General features: G+C 46.7%; 1 protein-coding gene across 1 annotated transcript in view; it reads left to right on the forward strand.

Moving 5' to 3' along the window:
* The window catches only part of BACE1 (beta-secretase 1), a 142,002-nt gene that overhangs the window by 80,926 nt on the left and 40,015 nt on the right, over positions 1 to 21,061 (forward strand). The window contains exon 3 of the mRNA XM_069614473.1: positions 15,371 to 15,587. Within this exon, the coding sequence (XP_069470574.1) occupies positions 15,371 to 15,587 (217 nt within the window). The remainder of the gene's footprint in view (positions 1 to 15,370; positions 15,588 to 21,061) is intronic.

Consider the following 21,061-nt stretch of genomic DNA (forward strand, 5'->3'; position numbering starts at 1 on the left):
CCCAGAATGCCAACCAAGCTTTGATAAACCAAGTAAGGTCCCCAAATCCAAAGAAAGCTCTTGCATAGCAAACCTGTTCCAAGAATGGCATGCAAGCAGTGACATGACAGGCATGCTTATCAAATGTGAAGTTGTTTGGAATCGGACAAGGTCCAAGCGGGCTAATCAAATTGTGAAATAAAAGGCAGAACGCATCTAATGTTGCAAAAGAAGAGGTGACAGAAAAAACACAACCGCAGAAACCAAGAATGTTGAGGACTTGTAGCATAGCAGGCATATTCTCTGAATGCTAAGAAGCCATGACATCCCAAGCAAGGTCCCGAAGATGAGCAGGCTGTGTAAAATAGGCTTGGTATGAAAATGCTAAGCAAGCTGCGATCTATAGTAAATACACCCGCTCTCCTTGATGTTATTTTGGCATTGGCACAGTGTGCCCAGTCTCAAGGAGGACAGGAGAGTCAAGCAAGCTGTGACTTAGCAGACACAGCCACCCTCCCCACAGAATGTTAAGCAAGCTGTGACATACTCCACCCTCCCCCACAGAATGTTAAGCAAGCTGTGACAGTCCACCCTCCCCCGCAGAATGTTAAGCAAGCTGTGACATAGTCCACCCTCCCCTGCAGAATGTTAAGCAAGCTGTGACATAGTCCACCCTCCCCTGCAGAATGTTAAGCAAGCTGTGACATAGTCCACCCTCCCCCGCAGAATGTTAAGCAAGCTGTGACAGTCCACCCTCCCCCGCAGAATGTTAAGCAAGCTGTGACATAGTCCACCCTCCCCTGCAGAATGTTAAGCAAGCTGTGACATAGTCCACCCTCCCCTGCAGAATGTTAAGCAAGCTGTGACATAGTCCACCCTCCCCCGCAGAATGTTAAGCAAGCTGTGACATAGTCCACCCTCCCCTGCAGAATGTTAAGCAAGCTGTGACATAGCCACCACTATTTCAGTTACAGAATAAACGGACGACTCCACCCCCATCCCGGGTAACATCAATTAACTGAATATTCTAATTGATTTACTGGTGGCAGCAGATTATGGGGAGAGCCTGCAGAGAGCAAGTGAGCAGGTTACTCTGCCTTACAACGTTAGCTGCTAAAATAGCTCAGAGGTTCATGCAGCTGCTCAGAAATATGTAAGAATGCTGGTTTCCCCTTTCTTCCCTCCAAAGTTGAAGAAACGGATGTAATTCAGCGGTGTAATAGCGACTCCTGCTATTTTATAGCCCGCCAAGTAAACAAGAGTGTTGCTGAAAGGGCTCCCTAAAAAAATAACCTGTCATTTGTTTATTAGTTTAATGTGAAGTTGGTAACTCGGAGAATGAAACAAATGAAGCTATCGGCTTTGTTTCTTTCCGCTTATTTCACGCTCAATCCGACGCGCCCTTCCGCTTTCACGCCGTGTGGTTCTCATGTCCATCACGCAGCGCGCTTTAGCTGACGCCCGGCAATGAAAGGAAATGCACCGAAAAAAAAATATCAAGGCGGCAACTTCGTGGTTTTTGTCTCATTGAGATGAGAAGGAGATCGATGTCTGGTGTCCAAAATCGGGATATACCTGGATGACATTGGGAGCCTGAAAGAGAATGGGGCCCTACTGGGGATGGGTCTTCGCTGTGGAAGCTGGAGCTTATCTGGAAGGGTGGGGGGTGCTTATATGTGATTTTATCGACCCAAATTTCAGAGTGGTACATTTCATTGCCACCATAATACCGAAACGCACCAAATTATAATTTTTTTTTTAATTGGGGGGCTCGGGGGTTTCCACCCCAAGCACCCTGTTTTACCATGCTTATAACGCCACCCCACCCCATCCCGACTCATTTTAACCCCTTACCCCACTACCCCATATATATTTAATTAAGAATTTGGGTGTCTTTCTGTATTATGTACTTTGGTGAAATGTTCCGCTCTGTTGTGTTTTAGGTAAAATGACTGGGTACAGAAAGGTTATGTTTTGTTATGTTCATAGGCTTTTAAACAGGGGGAAATCGCCACCATAGTAGTTTCAGAGCACACAGTCTTGCCTGTGGAGTGGAAACCTCTGCCCAAGCCAGGGGTATCCAGACCTTAGGCCAGGGGTCTGCAACCTATGGCTCTCCAGATGTTTTGGTCTCCAGATCCCATGATTCCTTACCATTGACTCTGCTTTCCAGAGCTGATAGTCAAACTAGGGGTTTGCGGATCTGAACTCTGGTGAGGGGTTTAATGATGTTATCTAGTTGAATAGGAGACGTCATTCCATGTGGCACCAAGGACACCCACCTCCTGGATGCGCGACGACTGGTCCCACCTAAATCCCAGTTACGTGGCCCAAGATCTCATCCGTTTGTGAAATCCGGGGGGGGGGGTTAAGAAGGCAAATAAGCCTCGCGCCGCTGCAGAGTCTGCAGTCCCATTCCTCTCTGTTACGGCTGATCCTCGTCTTATCCCCAGGGATTAGCCCGAGCCACTGGAATAAGACTCCTCTTGAACAGTTGTAAACCATGCAGCGACTTAGGGAAGGGGCAGGGTGGCATTGCCCACACACAAAGAACCAGGCTCTCGGGGAGGCGGCAAACACATAAGACACCTTTCACGAGCAACTAAGATCAATCGCCTAAAGGCTGCTCAGCCAACATTGATCGCTGTACAGAAATAATATGCGATGACTTTCTAAGAGGCGACTCGGCTACTAGGGGGCGCTATTGCAGTGGGGCAGTGGTCGAAGTGAGCGGGAGCGGTGCTACTCTACTTTTTAAAATTAGTTTTTACAGCTCCTATACTTTTATTTTAAAAAGATACCATTCCGGAATGTTTTCGTTTTAAAATAAAAGTATAGGAAGAGATTGAAACGTGCTCTTTCAGTGCACTGCACTGAACGTTCCCTTAAACATCAGGTGCAAGTGTTGGGGGTGTGTATGGGGTGTGGAAGGGGACGTGGTGAAGGGGTTTGTGGGTAGCGGGGGAAGGCCAGGAGGAAACATAGTTCCACTACTTCTTTTCGTACACTTCGACCACTGCTGTGGGCACCGTATAGTAAAGAAATTTTGTGATTTGCCTGAAGCTGATTTTGTCAACAACGAGAAGAATGCTAGAGAGCGCTATACTAGTGACTGCCTGGGCTGTAAGTAGGCTTGGGCTGAGCCCCGGCAGTCTCCCTAAACCTCAAACGAGCCAGCCTAACCAGACAGCCCCATTCCCTTTTTTATCCCTCTGTGTTGGGAATTCAAACCCCAGCACTGCGACAAGCCAGTGTCTGATTGCACTGTGGTATTCCGTAGGTGTTGGAATTCTGTTGTTTCATTCATATGACACTTTGTGTCAAGCAGTCTGTTGAATGAAACAAAAGAAATCCAGCACCTACGAAACGGCACATTTACTGTGCTATTTTGTAGATGCTAGATTTCTTTAGCTTCGTTCAATAGGCTGCCTAAAACATAAAGACTGTAACGGCTTTATGTGTCGAGCAGTCTATTGAATAAAACAAAAGAAATTGAGCACCTGTGAAATAGCACAATGCGACCCAACACTAGCTTGTCAGCAGCAGGGCTCGGCTACGATTTCCCGGTATGGGACGGTAAAAAAAAGCATTTCTTTGTCATTGTCCTGTGACAAGCTAGTATCACATCAGACTATTTCTGAGATGCTGAATTTCTTTTGTTTCATTCAATAGACTGCGTCTGCTGAAACAAGAGTGCCAATGAAATAGCACAGTGCAATGCAACACTGGCTTGTCCCGACGGTTCTATATGAAAAAGTCCCCTGGAAAAAGTCGCCAGGTAGGCGCCCCTGAAAGCCTTTCCCCACATATTTTCAGACCGGTATTAATTACGATTCTAACTACAGTTCTAGAATATTTGGGGAAAGTGCTTGATTTCTGTCAGAGTGCAAATTTGGGGAAATGTCACCCCCTGGTGACCTTTTCACAGGCAACTTTATCACTGGGTACCGTCACAACAGTGTTCTGGTTCAGGGTTCTGGTTCGGATCCCCAGCACCAGACAATAAAAAAAAAAAAGTAACCCGACGGTGACGAAAGACACATTTCGTTTTTATTGTCCTGCGCTGAGGACACTTCAGGACACGCCCATCGTTTAGGCTACCCCCTTTGTTACAACCCCCCCTCGATTTCTCACCCCACTTAAAGCACTGGTGACCGTTATAGGGAAGGGGACTCTTACAGAGCTCCCAAGTTTCCCATTGCCATTTGTGAGGAGGCCATCAAGCCCTGGTTTGTCCCTCTAGATTCTGGGACTTGCTGTTTTTTCGTTGCCATTTGAGATTAAGGAAAACTACAAGTCCCAGAATTCCATGCTAAAACAGGACTGAATGGCCGTCTGAAGCATGTGTATGGGAAACATGAGAGCTCTGCTCTTGCCTTTTTGGCAGCTTGACCTGTGACGGGCACTATGTCAGTGACTGCCATACAGAGAACATATTCTGTGAAGTGCCCAGAGGCAACTTGGACAACAGGAGTTATCTGTGATACGGCTAAATCAGGCATCTGAATCCATTCACTCACCAGAGGTTTTGGACTGATTAACGTGTTTTTGTCGCCGTTTTTTTGCACATTTGTTTTTTAAATGTGCACTTTTTGTTGCAGTCGTTTTCGCATTTTTTTTAATGGGAGTTCCTTCACCAACTCCCATCCAACCCACACCCACCATCTAACCGTGCCACCCACCACCACCAATCCCCTACCCCAAACACACAACACATCCAGAGCCGACGGCGGCAAAAAGTGCACATTTAAAAAGCAAACGTGTAAAAAGATGGCAGCGAAAGCACAGCAAGCAGGTTTTGAACTACAACTCGCATTATCCCTAGCCAGCATCGTCATTGATGAGGGACCATGGCAGATGTACTCAAAAACACCTATAGAGCCATAAATTGCAAACTTCTGCCCAAGATGGAGGTGGGCAAGCCACAAAATGTATTGGTAGAGTCGTGCGAGAGCTGAGCCAGTGTCTGGCTTGTGTGGAGAGGCCAAAGAAGGACACAGACTCTCTATGTGCGTTTATTAAAGAATACAAATCTTTTCCTATCTCTATGGGGCGTCCCCTGACTATTTTACTAAGGTGCTCGCCAGTCGTGAATAAATGTCCAAAAAGAATCAGTCAGCTGTCCAAAGCTAAGCTAACTGACCCTACCACTATTTTAATTAACTAAAGTCAGGAGAATGACTCCCTTCTCCTTGTAGTTGTGCTTTTGCACTTATGTTTTCTTCTTTTCAGAGATCTGATCAATATAAAATCCTTAAATAGCCTCTTGTTATTCTCAGTATTAGTTCCTTCAGGATTGTTTGTCTTTTTCTCTTCTTTGTTAGGGTTCTTCCTTGCTCTTGTCAGAACCCTTCTGTCATGAACCACAGGAAGCGCCCCTTTTGGTCTTCCTGGTCCTTATCGGAACAGGCTTTGCATTCCCTGACACTCCCAACATGGCCGTCCAGCGTGACACGCCTTCCGCGGTCTATACGTTGGACGTAAGGTATTCTACTAATAGACCGCACCCCCGCAGCTCCGCGCGGCTCAATGCTATTGCCAAGTAGCGATCAGACGTGTGCTCTGTAGTTCGCTGTATTGCTTTCCTGGTTCCTAGCTTTTCTACTTCCATTCCTTGCCCCTTTCCCTTTCCTCTTGCTTCCTGGACTCGTGCACCATCAGCACGTCTTCTTCGTTTCCCCGGATCCCCGGATTGCTTCATCCCGGAATCTTAAACGCACGCTGGAGTCGGAAGAGACTCGCTCAGCCTTATTCAAGTCCAGGTCTGTCCGCAAGAAGACACCGCCCATGGAGTCCAGCAAGGATCGGTCTCAGGTGAGAAGGGGGGAACTCTGTGACACCTTCTCTCTTTATTATCGTATACTTGAATCGTGTCCTTTTCTCTGGACTTTTTGTTGTCCAAATGCTTATGGTTCCTCTTTTCCCAAAGTGGTCTTTCGTGTGTAAGGTTTATCTTAGGGACCTGTCTGGTTAGTTCCCAAGTGTCTCCCTTTGTGTTCCACACTCTGTCTCTTGGATATTGAGTGATCTTCGCCTTTTCCCAAGGTATCAAGCCTCCACTTCTATTCCTTTCACGCTTGGTGCTTTCTGTATTTCTCATTGCCATATTAATATAGTTCAACATTATCAACTTGTTTTTCACACTTTCGTCATTTTGTACTGGATGAGTTTCGTTGCTTCTTTAACAAGTCCCCTTTTGCTCCCCGGTATTCCGTTCTCCGCGTTACACTCTGTATTTTAGTGGAACTTCTTTGGTGCCTGCAGGTACTTCGGATCTTGACCTTTCTTGGGTTTGCTTCTCGCAATGTCTGCTTCGTGTCCCATTTCGGTCTCCTGTTTATCTTCTCGATATTGCTGCGAGTAATTGGTTCATTCGGTGCTTCCTCTGCGAGGTGCTGTCGGCGTCATTGAATGACCAGTCTGCCCACCATGATTGCTCTGTGGTCATGCAACCACCGAGCGCTCTGGTCTAGCTGTCTCAGCTCCCGGTTTCTCTGACACGCTGGGCTTCCAGCACGTCCTGCTTCAGCTTGAAGCAGTTCTGGAATGTGCAGGTTTGCCGTCTGCATCAGCTCTGCCTCCTTCAGGTGTTCTTCATACAGGGGGCTTCCCTTGTCTGTCTCTGCCTTCCTCTTTTTCCTCCTCCCCTTGGCGTCTCCTCTCTTGTCAGCGTACTCGGCACAGTACTTTGGAGATTGTGATTTTAAAGGGACAGCTTCTCTTTCTTTTTGATAATGGTATAAGTTTACTTTATCTTCGTCCCAGTCATGGAACTTGTAACGATTTGGTAGCTAGTTCCATATAGTCCATCACATGGAGGGCATCGGAGAGTTCCTCAAGGGATCGGGAATCCTTGTCCCCAAAGCGGGAGTCTCTCCCGGTGAGGTCCTACTTGCCTTGACACCTATGGAGGGTTATGTGGAGCGGGCTCACCTCCCTAGCCTCAAAGGGGGGCTCCCCATAGGGAGAAGGGACAAATTCCTCCAATTCATCACATTTGCCTCTGACAGCTAAAGTACGAGCCAACCCGGCAAACGAAATTATGCTACATTCTATCTTCTCTATCACAAAAGCGAAATATTATATTTAGTAGTTATTAACATCATAGTCTATATAAATACAACCCAAACTATATTACATAGTAAGTGTCTAGTGCCTCACATGGAATTGAAAAAAGCAGATTGTTATCACTGTAATGTCAATGGAAAATACTAGTCATATTATAGTACTTTTATTTACTTTTTGATCTAATTTTTCTATATATGGAATAAAAGGCAACTGGCACTCGCAGCTCTGGGGATGTTTTGAACTGCTACTCCCATGAAATCTCACCTGTGACTTTGCTGGCTATGGCTGATGGGAGTTGCAGTCCTCAGCAGCATCAACAAAGGAGTGTCTTAGGGCGTGCATTTTACGTGGGCACATTAAAATGCTCCCCTCCCCCCATCATGCAAATTAAAGTGGGTACGGCCAGATATTTTTTAACACATTGCGTATTCAGAAAAGTGTTACACACAAAATTGCTTGGAAATAGTCTTGTGTTTGCCTGTAACTGTCCAGATCAGGCCTTGGCTGTTTTGCAATGTGCAGAAGGGTCATTTCCGAGTCTTCTGTGCCTTTTATAACCATGGGCCATGGGGCAGCAGCACCTTGAGCCCGGCAGCCCCCAGTTGATGCTGCGCTTTTGCTCCAAATGCGAGAGTGCGTGTGATGAAGTATTCCCATTAACCCTATGTTAGATCCAAGCCAAGCTCTGTGGTGGTGGATGTGGGATCCCATTTCAATCGCCCGGACTGAAAGCTACTGATGCCGGGCCTGAACTTAGATAATGGTAAAGTTGTGCATCTATGGCACGGGCCTGCAACCTGCGGCTCCCCAGATGTTTTAGACTACAACTCCCATGATCCCTCCCCATTGACTATGATGGCTAGGGCTGATGTGAATTGTACTCCAAAGCCTTTGAAGCGTCAAACATTGCACACCACTGATCTAGAGTGTAAAAACCTAAACTAGAAGTCTGAAGTGGGCAGTAGAGGGCTGGATCGCAGAATATCTGACAAGGATCTGGGTTTAAACCCTGAGAAAAAAAATTACTTTGAGCAAAGAGTGCAATCGTGTAGCCCAACAAGCAAATGGAATTCTACGTTAAATATTAAGGAACTTTAGAACATCATTACCAGTGTGGCAGTATTTCCTATGGAAATAGCACCATACTCGTTTACCGCTACCACCACTAGTTTTGGCGGTAAATCTGCTAAATTACGAGTGCTGGCTTGTCCGTCCTTGTCACCATTTTGCAGTCCCATTTAGCTGGATGGGGTTTAGAGCATTACCACCGGTGTTAATTTTACCCACAGTAAATACTCCAGGTTCATCCTGCAGCTCCCCACCCCCTAACCTCTAATATGGCAGTAAAAGTGGTGGTAAATCAGTTACCAACACTTTTTCCTTGTACCGCCATATTTGTAACGGCGTACCTAGTTTATTATATTTTTGCCTAATAGAAATAGACTCGTCTTTCTGCGTTGTGTGCTTACTAATAACAGCTTTTACCAGCGTCTGCTCATTTTTAATGACGTAGATCGCAGTAAGCGTACGTAGTTGGGATGCACATGGATTGTCATTGGTGTGATTTTTGTAGTGCCGTGAAAACCGGAAGGAGAAATGGATGGACATGTTTGAGAAGATGCTTGTGTGCACTGGGGATTTCTTCCGAGTGGCTTTGCAGTCCCCTTTGTCTCGCTCACCTGTGCAAGCACAGTTCATTTCATCACTTGTATAGCGCCTTTGCTCATAGGTATGGTCCCGACGTGCAGTAGGTTGAAAGCCCTCGGAGGGACCCAAGTCCAAAGTATGGGAAAGTTAGGAGGTGCTAGTATGCATGTGTGCATAATGGCCATTAAAGGTTATGTGGACTTGCCCGAGTCCCTGCTAGACACCCATGTCATTACAGAAGGAAACAACAGCATGGAAATCAGATGTGGTCCGGCTCCTCAAGGGAGGGTCCAGTCCTGTATCCTCTGCACAGGAACATAACCAACCCTTTCTACTTTTAACCCCATTTGGCCTCTTGAGCGAGTGTTAAGATGCAAGTGACCCGCGTCTGGGCATGCCCTTCACATGTAGGGAGGCCCACTAAGGAAACCGAAAAGGGATGGTTAAGAGTGCTTGAGCTAACGATTCCTAACCCCTTCAATTACCTCTGGGCATCATTCCATGACATTGTAGTGAGTCTGTGCCATTAGAAGGGTTCCATCTATATGTAAAGGAGTCTCTACCCAGTGCCTCGTGGGAGCAGTCCAGTTCGAACTGCTGTGGCATGTCTCCTCTGCACAGGCACATAACTAACACTGTACAATCCTAACCCCACTGGGCCTGCTCAGTGAGGTGCAGCTTAAGTCGCCAAGCAAAGCACACAAGTGGCCACATCTGGACATACCCCCCACACTTAGGAAGACCCAATGAGGAAACCTCAAAGTGATGGCGTATTGTGCTTGAGCCAATGATTCCTAACCACTGGACATTCCTCTGGGCTTCATTTCATGAGGTTTTAGCATGCCTGTTGTGGAGAATCCTGTGGACCCCCACTAAAACCCTGCCTAGAGTCTCCTCCCAGGTGGCCTGTAGAGGGCAGACGCTTCCTGATCCCAATTCTGGGGGTGGTGTACTGCAGGAAGATCACCTGGGTGGAGGACAGGCCCAGGGAAGTGGGGAGACTTCGCAGAGTGAGACGCAGTATTTTTCCCTTCAAGAGGAATATATTTTCCGTGGACTTGGAGGAGTTGGCTTATTGCCATTTTGGCATATGTCGACCTCCTACTGAGAATGAAAAGGTTAATCCTAAAGAAGTGAGTCCATTTAGTGTTGAACCCAAAGATCCAATGTTTTATACCCCTAAGTTCCCCTATCCTCCACAATGCCGAGGGTATGCCAATAGGAATGTTGAATATGTGCCGTTTACTGTACCATCTAACTCTAAAAAGGTTAAACCCCTCTAACTCCTTTATTAAAAACATCAAGGGAGGAAAATCTATTTTCAAGCTTTTTTGAAAAAAAGTAGAGAAATTGACTTTTTCTCAAGTGGACTGCATGTCGCAGAATCCCTCAGAGACCGTAAAGAGGAGGGCTGAAGAGGCATGCAGGAGCCAAGGTCAGGCAGGCAAGCCTAATAGCTTTTGCCAAGGGTCAGGCAATTAGTATTAAGGGCCTGTACCTGAAAACAATTAACCCATCTGAGGGGCATAAAAAGCTGCAGCAGGTAGGAGCAGTAGAATGAAGCTGGAGTAGGAGCTGGAAGGCCAGTAGCAGAAGAAGTAGAAGCAGAGCATGAGGCTGGCAGTTTACAAGGAAGTGTGACCACTTAAGGGGTGCCGGAGCGAAGGAAGAGCATATTTCACCTGCAGGCTCTGAGTTGATCCTGTGTTCACAAACCCTTTTGGCTGTGGCAGCATTGGAAGAGGCTGGAAGAAATGGGTGCGCCCGATTGCTGTGACTGCAGAGCTGAAGTCGTGCATCCACACAAGGCCCGTGTGCACAAGCAAGCTGAGGGAAACTGGAGAGTGGGAGACTCTTTTGATGAGGCCAGATCGAAGACACCCATGCAGCAAAGGGGTGTGGGCCCCAAAAGTGCCTGCAGCAGTAGGAGTAGAAGAAACCAAGCCAGGAAGCAGAGGCAGCCCGCAGTCGTCGTGAATGTGGAGTCGGAAAAGGGAAGGTCTTTACTCCAAATCAACAGAGACATCTTGCCGGTAATTTTAACCAGTTTTATTCACACTTGCATATACCTCAAAGCGAGTAAAAGTTGTTATCGAAGTGGAAAGTCTTCCTAATGAGATGAAATATAACACACGCTCATGCTAACAAAACCGAAGCCCTTGCACGTAAAGCATCTCGTTTCCCTATTGTTAGAAGTAGCTGATAGTTGATTGGTTGCTGGTTCCTATTAACACAGAGAATGCTGCTGGTAAACTTAATAATGCAGAATTGACTTTCCTAAATTGTTACAAGCACAATTTGGTGTCTGAAGAGGTCACACATGATACAGTGTTTCCCCAATACCGTGGAAGCTTAAAGCTGACTGTAAGGTGGGCACGCACATCCTTTGAAGTGGCAGTTCAAGCTGAAAGCGAAATCACGTGTGCTTAATTTTGTTTCCATTAATAAAGTACAAGTTGTACAAGTGGCTGAAGCAGAACAGAGAACAAGTATTACCCAAGCCAACAGACGCAAACCTATTAACGTGAATCCAGCATACCATCACTTTAAAGTTGCTGAAGCTTTTGTTAACTCTGAGTCCTCCCGTATAAGAGCAATACGGTTATCCAAGGCTGAAAGGGTGGCATTACCGCTTTGGAGTAATTACTGGAGAGGAAAGGAGCATACGAAGCTGTGGAAGGGGGCTGGGACCTTGTTCAAAAGTCTATATTTTAAATCTGTGAACCCAAGACTATTCTAGTGGAGAAGAAATAGTCTAGAAGTTGAAGACCAATTTTTGTGATAGCTGCAAGACAGAAGGAGAGACAAAGAGGCTGCCCTTTCTTCTTATACAAGAGAGAAGAGTGCTTTGCCAGCCTGTAGAGGTTGATTAAGACTTATTGAAGTTACCTAACCATATAAGTTGCAGTAGCAGAACTGTGGTTGTCAACATTTTTGTCAAAACTCTAGCAGATAAATGTAGCAGAAGCCAACTGTGCGGCAAAGGAGCCTGCTCTCACAGTATCAGAAGCATCCTGACACATTAGATGTACAAGACGCCACAGCACTTGTAAGCAGAAAAGTTGTTGTTAAACAGAAGTGATACTTTTGTCTTCAACCTTTTTGGTCTTGTCCTGTGAAAAGAACAGTGAGCTATAGACTTGGTTGAGACTCTCCCAGGGGCCATCCACCCAAGAACAAGTCATTGGGCTGTGTTCGTGCTGGTAGAGAGTTTCCCAGACCGCCTCACCCCCCCGCCGGTTTTGCTTGTCCTGGAAGTAGTTTAACCAGGAGCCCCATTGGTGCTGTTGTTTTCTTTGTGGAACTGGAATAGGGAATCTTTTCATCACGCTAAGCAGAAACGTTACCAGTGGGTTTTATTTATTTGAACTTTTGTTTCTTTGCAACTTTTCGACACTTTATTTCAAGGCTTTCTTTTTCCTTGGAATTAAGTGACTTTGAGACCTTCTTGGGAAGCAAGATTTGCCCAGGACCAGTAGAAGTCATCCAAGACACTGGCTGTTGGTAACATTTTATTTGTGTTGTTCATGCTTTACTTTGAATGTTTCTTTAGTGTGAGGGTTAGTTGTGTGTATGCTAGGGGGTTTCCCTTAGATCCTAGACTAGGTAGAGAATCCCCTGGTAAAGTAGGTTTAGTTCGGGTTTATTTTATAATTTTGTTTGAAATAAAATGTAAAACCTTAAGAAAACTGAATACAGTCGCGAGTCTCGGATTACTGACCCCTCACACTGTGCCATTACCGAAGGGTTTCGTCCATATGCAAATCCGTCCTTGGCCCATGCCTGATGGGAGAAGAGCAGCCAGGACTAGAAGGTATGGGCATTCACTTTGCAAATGAACAGATTCCCCCGTAATATTTGCTGCCAGATATATCTGAAAGAGGGAGAGAAATTACACTCAGAATTCAAGTATGATTTCTTGACCTGTCCATTTGACAAGAGCTTGAAACCGTGAAAGGGTTAGATTACTAGATTTTCAGAGTCTTGTCCTCACTCATTACCTACTTGTAGATTCCATAACCCGTTTAGAATATTACAACTTTCTTTCTGTACAAATGAAAGTTATGCAGAAATTGAGGTGGCAGCCATCTTGTCCTGTCTCGATGATATGTGCCAGATGACTTTTCTGGTGTTTCCCCTGCACTATCCTGAGGGTATTCCAGCATCAGTGCCAAGGTGATCCAGCGAGAAGCCACCACTCGGTATAATGCAGTCGACAGCTATTTGTTGAATCGAGACAGTCTTTCATAATGTGTTACTTTTTCAGAGGACAGGCTTAGAATTAGACGGCAGCAAAGGAGAAGTCAGAGGGGCCGACCTTTAAATTGGGACTGCGTAATGGACCCATCACCCCCTGAAGGATGCCCAATATCATATATTTTTGTGATGACTAAATATCTTCGCTGGGCATATCTTGTCAATGGTTGGATATGTGGCCTATTGACACAAACCTAGGGCTTCAAAGATACAGATGCTGGCTGGGGTGAATGGAGCGAGTCTGCCCAAACAGTGAAGTCCAGAACGATTGCTAAACATGTATGTTGAATCAGAAGTGTGGAAATAATTGTCTAGACGTTCCTGTATGGCGGTGTGCTAGGAGGAAGGTGCGCCTATCATTTGGTAACTGGGACCATTGCTTATCATTTGATAATGGGGATCCTTTACATAATGTTTCACTGTGAGCAATAGGGAGAATGGCTTCATTGTCGTGTGCCATAGATATTGCCTGCAACCAGGGCCAGTAGGCCCCTTATGGATCAGGGCCTTATCAACCAGAAAGAATATTGATCATTGCAACTGACCAACATCATACCCCAATTGTTCTCAATGTTGACATCTGTGATATCAGTCTGATTGATGGTTATGTTTGTTTATTAAATTTATATAGTGCTTTAACCCAAAGCGCTTTACAATACAACAACAGGTACACTGGATGGAGAAGCATATAAACAATCACGATACAAACCAGTGTAACAGTACATAGAACAGTTTCCTTAGATGGAGGAGGCAAGGGAAAGGTGAGGGGGAAGGGAGTGGAGGTAGTCAGGGAGGGGGATCAAATTCAGTTGTCTGATTTAAGTTCTGAGGTATGAGAAAAAAGGGGGAGAAGTGGGAGGTATGAAGGGGATGGGGGGACTGGGGAGAAGGGAGGAGAGAGAAGGAGGAGGTCAAGGGGGGGAGTGGGGAAGGAGGGCTTTCAAGGCAGAGGGGGAGGAGGAGTAGGTGGGGATGGAGCGGATGGAGAGAGGTAAGGAGTTCCAGTGTAGGGGGGCCAAGAGCTGAAAGGAACGGAAGCGAGAAGAGGCACATGGTGAAGGGGGTACTGCGAGTAGGAAAAGATCAGTGGAGCGGCGAGAGCGGGAAGGAGTGTAGAATGAAAGGAGAGAGGAGAGGTAGGGATGGGCAAGGTCATGGAGAGATTTGAAAGCCAGACAGAGGAATTGAAACTTAAGTTGGGAGAGGACTGGAAGCCAGCCAAGGAGAGAGAGCGAGGAGGAAATACAGTTGTGATGACATAGGAGACAGAGAGTACAGATAGAGGAGTGGTAGATGGATTTGAGGGGGGTCAGATGAGAGACAGGGAGACCAAAGAGGAGAGAAGAGCAGTAGAAGAGACGGGAGAAGATGAGAGAGGAGATTAAGAGTTTAGAAGCGTGGAAGGTGAGGGAGGATCGGATTTTACGAATGTTGTAAAGGTGATGTCGGCAGGCGCGAGAGGTGAGAGAAAGGTGAGTTATCACAAGAGCTTTTGTTCAATAACAGACAGGATAGCCTAGGGTAGGGAGCAGCCTGGCTTATCATTGATTAGAGATGTTGCTTGGAAGAGCTTGACAGGAAGACCATAGTGCTCAATTGCCCAGAACCTCCAAGTAATATGTTACATCCTTGAGTATGGTTCTAGAGTGCGGGCCTTGATCATGAAGGTCTTACAATTTTCTGGCTTGCCGCACTCAGACAAGGATGTGGGCAGGCACCACGCTTCTCTCGGGGGCACCTCTTTCCACCCACAGAGGAGGACTCAATGGAGGATGGTCTGGAGAAGCAACTACCGAGCACCACGCCAACTATCTGTTATGTTTCCACTTGACCACCTCCATCAAGACCCTACCTTGATATCCCCTGTTCTAGAGTCACAACTCCATTTAAACATTCGCACAGCTATTGCGGCATATATATACAGGCTCGACTGGCCTATAGTGCAACCGGGCAATGCCCGAAACAAAAGCGCAAAATGCTAGTGTGGACCAGTATTTGTGGTCATAGTGGGCCACTTTTTTGGCCAATGTGGGACACTTTGATGAGTTGCTTTACGATGTGGCTAGTAGTTTTGACCATTGTTGATGAATAAATATTCTTTACATTTTACAATTTGTATTTCATTTTATCCATAAAATCCCCCTTGGGTACTATTCAAACAGTCTGTTACCAGGAATGAATTGCCATTTGCAAGTGTGGGCCACTTTTCCATCGGTGCCTGCCCCAGTCCGACCCTGTGTACATATATATCCCAGTTGTATTAAACTTTCTCTGTCGCTGCACCTTCATGGTAGCCCTCGCCTGACCTGGCTCCGATCCATCGCCCTTCCTCGGGAGCGTAGGAATGCTTGTATCTGAGATCACACTTATTGCAGTGATGTTGATGCTGTCCACGCGTTTTCCATCCTCCCCTCCGCAGATCAAGCACATACCGAGACCTGAGGAAGGGCGTCTACGTGCCCTACACCCAGGGCAAATGGGAAGGGGACCTGGGCACCGACCTGGTATCCATCCCTCATGGACCAAACGTCACGGTGAGAGCCAACATTGCCGCCATCACCGAGTCCGACAAGTTCTTTATCAACGGCTCCAACTGGGAGGGGATTCTGGGACTGGCCTACGCAGAAATTGCAAGGGTGAGTACTGTTTGAAACAGCCAAGGTTGGTGTACTGTGTACTGTCCGGAAATGCAAGGCGATCTGTTCCACATAGTAAGGGCGAGTACGCTCTGAAATAGTAATGGTGAGAACTGCTTGAAATAGCACTAGTACTGCGCAAAATACCAAGAGCCTGTACCGTGTGAAATAGCAAGGAAGAGTACTGTGTGAATAGCAAGGTTATAGTACTGAACTACATCGCAAGGGTGAGTGCTGTCCGATATATTAATGGTGAGAACTGTTTGAAATAGCAGAAGTACTGACCAAAATAGCAAGAGAGGGTACTGTGTGAAGCAGCAAGAGAGGGTACTGTGTGAAAGAGCAAGAGAGGGTACTGTGTGAAAGAGCAAGAGAGGGTACTGTGTGAAACAGCAAGAGAGGGTACTGTGTGAAATAGCAAGGATAAGTATAGTCCAAAATAGCAAAGATTCTGTCCAGAATAGCAAAGGAGAGTACTATTGAAAAAAAAAAACAATAATTAGTACTGTTGAAAATAGCAATTGGACTTTCTGAAAAAGCAAGGAAAGTACTGTTTGAAACAGCAAGGGTTCAGTCCGAGATAGTATGGATGGGAACTGTTTAGAATAGCAAGGCAAGTACTGTCAGAAATAGTAAGTATACTATCCGACATTACTAATGCGAGTACCGTACGCTGAAGTAGCGTGTCAGAGGGTGGACAGAGGAAGTGATAGGGGCTTTAGTTGGCTACGTGGACTACTGAAAGGGCGGGCTTTTGTACTCTTCCAACGCCAGGCCCAGTGTTAAGGGTGGCATCGAGGGGGATTTGCCATCACTGGTCCCCCAGCTCCTATACATCTAGTCTAACAATATAATAAAAGGCCAGATGTATGTTTGTCCCTGTTTTTCATATGCAGTAGCTTCGCCTGTTGAGCGGCAGCTGTTGCCTTAGGATATATAGAGACAATGCCAATTTGCATAGCTTCACCTGTTGTCACCACTAGAGGGAGATGTTGCCTTAGGATATATAGTGGTCCTACAGTGTCAATGTCAACCTGCACTTAAGCACTACTTATAGCTAAGTGCTGTGGGTAAGTCCCTGTTGGAGAAGTCGCAGAAGTCAGCGGGTTGCTCAAGGCAGGACACCTGGCCATCTCCAAAGACGGTCCTTTGCTGAGCTCAGCCCTGTCAATGAATGGCATCGCAGCCACTTATACCCCCTAAAAATGGGCAATTGCTCCCAACAAATAAATGGGCAGAACACGTACTCCCAGGAAATAGGAAACAAAGGTCATACAGAAGCCTGTATGCCCCCCACCGCCTCCCCACATACTCGCTCGGTATGTTCGAATCGGGGGTACCAGCAAAGCCAGGCCACGGGGAGGAAAATTAATAGTATTACTGCCTGATCAGAAGAGGAACCTTAAGGTGAACATGAATCTTTTAATTTGCATGATTCACGAGGTGCAAAAAGTTAGGCATTACAAAAAGGCATCGGTTTTCGAGGTAACATGCATTTAGCCCCTTGAAAAAATAGGATCTATGTGATCTCTGGGCCGCCCATAACTGCGACGGACGAAATGCCAACGTCAGTTACGGCGCGGCGCTGTGATCATATAGATCACTGTGCCCGCTTCCCCGGCCTGCTTTTCCCTACATACCCCCCACCCCCACTTACCTTTCAAGGCTGCACACTTCTGTTATCCTTGCGGCATCAGCTCCTCCCACTAACGTGGGTTAGAGCTGACGCCGCAGGGTGCTTTTCTTTTTTTTTTTTTTCTTTCGTGTCGCCCGCGGTCACCCCCGCAACCCCTGACTCCCTTTACAGCGCCCAAGCAGAGCAGAGAACACCCCCGCGACCCCCGCTCTGCTTGGGCGCAGTAAATGTCACCCTCATTTTGTGCGCCCCCAAAGTCACAGTAACTGCGGGGGCGCAGAAATGAGGGCGACATTTTTGTACGATTCCGAAAAAATACCATCATTGGGAATGGCAGTTATTTAGTTTTACACCCTAAAAATAACGTTACCTTCAACTTCCTGAAATAGGATATATAATACTGCCACATCGTATTCGCGACCTTGATAATGATTTGTCATTTAAATAGCGCTTACGCCTAAGCGCTGTACATGGAACATATTTACATACATTTATCATCCCAACCGAAGGTGGTTCTCATTTATAACCTTCGAAGGATGAAAGGCTGAGTTGGCCTTGCCAGGATTCAAACCCGCGACCTGCAGATGACACACAGATCGCTGCAGCAAGCGCTCAACCCGCTGAGCCATCTTATCAGTTTGGTATGCCCTATATCTTCAGAGACTGCCCCCACAGAGAGCGAATGCTGGAAACATACCGGGGAACTAGCACACCAGCACTATAGGCAGGGACAGCCAAGAGGCAGCGCACACAGGCACAGTCATCTGCACACAGAGCCAGACCAGCACACGGTCTGTGCATACCAGAACCGCCAATGAACAGAAACCGTGCAAACAATCCCTGAGCTATGCAGAGAAGGGTGAAACGTAGTCACACATAGTGACAGGTGCACGCAAAGACGTAGAGAGGGGTGCTGTGGACTGACAGTGACACAGAAAGACAGTGACGTAGAAATCGGAAGACCTAGACACAAAAAGGAAGACGGGACACAGCCCGGCCCAAACTAACACACAATTCTGCAGGTAGCAAGAAACTCTGGGCTAGACAGGCATGAAGAATGGGGTCTGTAAAGACTTGGAGGCGCGACTGCACATGTGCAACCACATCCACAGACTATGCGTACGTATACTCAGTGATTTAAGTGGGGTGAGAAATCAGGGGGTGGGAGGAGCTGTAATGAGGGTGTGTGGCCTAAATGATGGGCGTGGTCTGAAGTTTTCGTAACTCGGAACAATAAAGTGGCTTTACACTCTGTATGTTTTTTAAATTCTTTTTTGTTTATTGCCCTGTGCAAACCCAAGCCCTGGTTCATGCAATAGCCTGCTTGACACACTATTTGTGTGTGCAACAATCAAATGTAATGCCAAGCTCCCCAATAGCACCTTGCGATGTGACACTGGCTTGTTATGGCAGGGCTTACCCTGCACAGGACAATTCCAAAACATTTATTTATTTGCCTTTTTGTATTGTATCCTGCTTGGGGATTCGAGCCATGCTGCTGACAAGCCTCTATTTTATAGGTACTTAATTTCTTTCGTTCCATTAAATAGACTGTTTGACACATAAAGCCTGGCGTTACGGGCTTCGTGTGTCAAGCAGTCTTAAATGAAACACAAGAAATCCAGCACATACGAAATGGCACTGTGCTATTTCGTAGGTGCTGGATTTTGTTTTGTTTCATTCAATAGACTGTAACACAAAGCCTGTCATTTCAAGCAATCTATTGAATAAAACAAAGGTGATTTCAGCACAGGACCCGGGTTCAAATCCGCAGGCTGTGGCAAAAAGAAAAGGCGTCTTTAGTTGCTGGTGGGGAGGGAGCCATGGCAGGTCCCCGATTCGGCCTGAGCTTTGGGAGACTGCCGGGGCCACGTCCCGTGCGTATACTGTAGCTGTAAAGAGAAACACGACGACATCCAGACTTAAAAAGACATAGAAAGGTGTACATAGAAATAGAACACTGTGACGCAAGTAGGGAGAAGCAGCGCTTACAGATGCATAGACAAAGACAGAGGACAGAACTCACTGGAGAGGACTGCAGATAAACAGTGATGGTGTGATGAGAACAGGACAGGCTCTGAAGCACAGGCATTACAGAGATAGAAACATTGGAGAGAGACACGCTGAGAAAATCAGAGACATTGAGGCCTTTAAGGAACGGGATTGGCGAGAGGGATTCTGAGAAAACGGGGACATGAATGAGACAGAGAGAGAGGTGCAGAAACACGCAGGTAGTGACGTAGATGTGCCCAGCAGAAGAAAAGGCCCAGATTATGAGCCAACCAAGGACATAATCCATAAGTCAGTTTGTGCAAGATATTGAACTTCTCCTCAATGGATGAGCGCGTGCTCCAAGGAGTGAAGACATACATCCAATGAATGACACTGCCCCATAAACAAGACTTGCATCAAGTAAGTGAAATTGTGTTGTAACATGTTGAAGAGTGGGTTCATTCTTGCGGCGCTGGTATGATTCATGGCGCACAGCATGCTCAGCAATGAAGGGAGGACCACACAGTGTCAACCGATCTCAACCCCATCTTTATTATAACTGCCCTTCCTGCTTTCCATCACATCCTTTCCCCTTGCTGTGTCCCGCCCCCCACCCTAGCCCCACCTTCCACATAACGATGCAGTTTGAACATGAACATAAACATGACAACTTTCCGCCTTTTTAAATACTTGTGTGCTAACCCATCTCTTCAATCAGTCTTCTGGGTTTAGTCTTTGCTCGGACTGGGCTGCCTTCCCTAGTCGGCTCGGGCTGCGATGAAGAGACCTGTCTGACGCTCCCCTGCCATCGTCACCCGAGGCTTCCCCAAATAGGAACATGTGGAAATGTTTTCAGACGACCGGCAGGCTTTCCTTTTCTGCTTGCGAGTATTTCTGCTCATTGTTGGTCAGACTGCGGTTTACATATGACACAACTTTCTTAATGTGTGGGGTCCTGGGGTCATATTGTGCGTCCACTGTCACTACAGTGTCTGTGGCAGAGCTGAAATACGCCATGTCGGTGGCTGAGGCAATGCATGCACGGATTTCTTCGAAGGCGGCCTCGTATTCAGGTGTCCAGAGGAAGTCCTGATTGTCTTTGGTTAACTCACGTAGTGGAACGCTCACCGTCGCAACATTTTCTAGATAGCAGGAGCAGTAACTTGTGGGCCCCAGGAATGACCTGAGGTCCGACACGTTCACTGGGTGTGGGGCTTCTTGTAGCACTTTGACCTTTGTCTGGGTCCAGATGCATTCCTTGGTCTGAAAATGTGTCCAAAGAACTTGAGGGTCCATTTGCCAAATTCACATTTATCTTTGTTGAGCGTGATTGGGCCGCTTCTAGGGCCATGCAGACCCTGTGTAGGCTGTTGTCGTGTTCCAGGGCAGTTTTGACAAACACTAGAATGTTGTCGCTGTAGTTCAGACACTCTAGATGTGCTTGATTACTGGGTGGATCTCTTCCTGAAAGGTCTCGGCAGCCGAGGATATGCCAAAATGCAGGCGCTTGTAGCGAAATAGCCCCATGTGTGTCACAAAGGTGGTAATATATCTAGACTCCCGGGCCAGCTCTAGTTGGTGGTAGCCCTTATTAATCAAGTTTTCAGAATACAGTTTCTCTATTGAGAAGGTGGATCATGTCAGTTATTCTCAGGGCTTGGTGTCGCTGTTGCTGGCTAGCCGTGTTGGGGCGGCTCATATCTGTGCAGAGACGGATAGATCCTTCTGCCGATTTCTTATGGACTGGTACAATTGGGGAGACCCAACGGGTGGGTCCCACCGCTAGCTCAATGATGTGAAGGTCCAGTAGGCTCTTATCTCCTCCCCTACCTGCTTTTGTATATTT

Source organism: Ambystoma mexicanum, chromosome 9 (assembly GCF_040938575.1).
Source record: "Ambystoma mexicanum isolate Mex_15411 chromosome 9, UKY_AmexF1_1, whole genome shotgun sequence".
NCBI lineage: Eukaryota > Metazoa > Chordata > Amphibia > Caudata > Ambystomatidae > Ambystoma > Ambystoma mexicanum.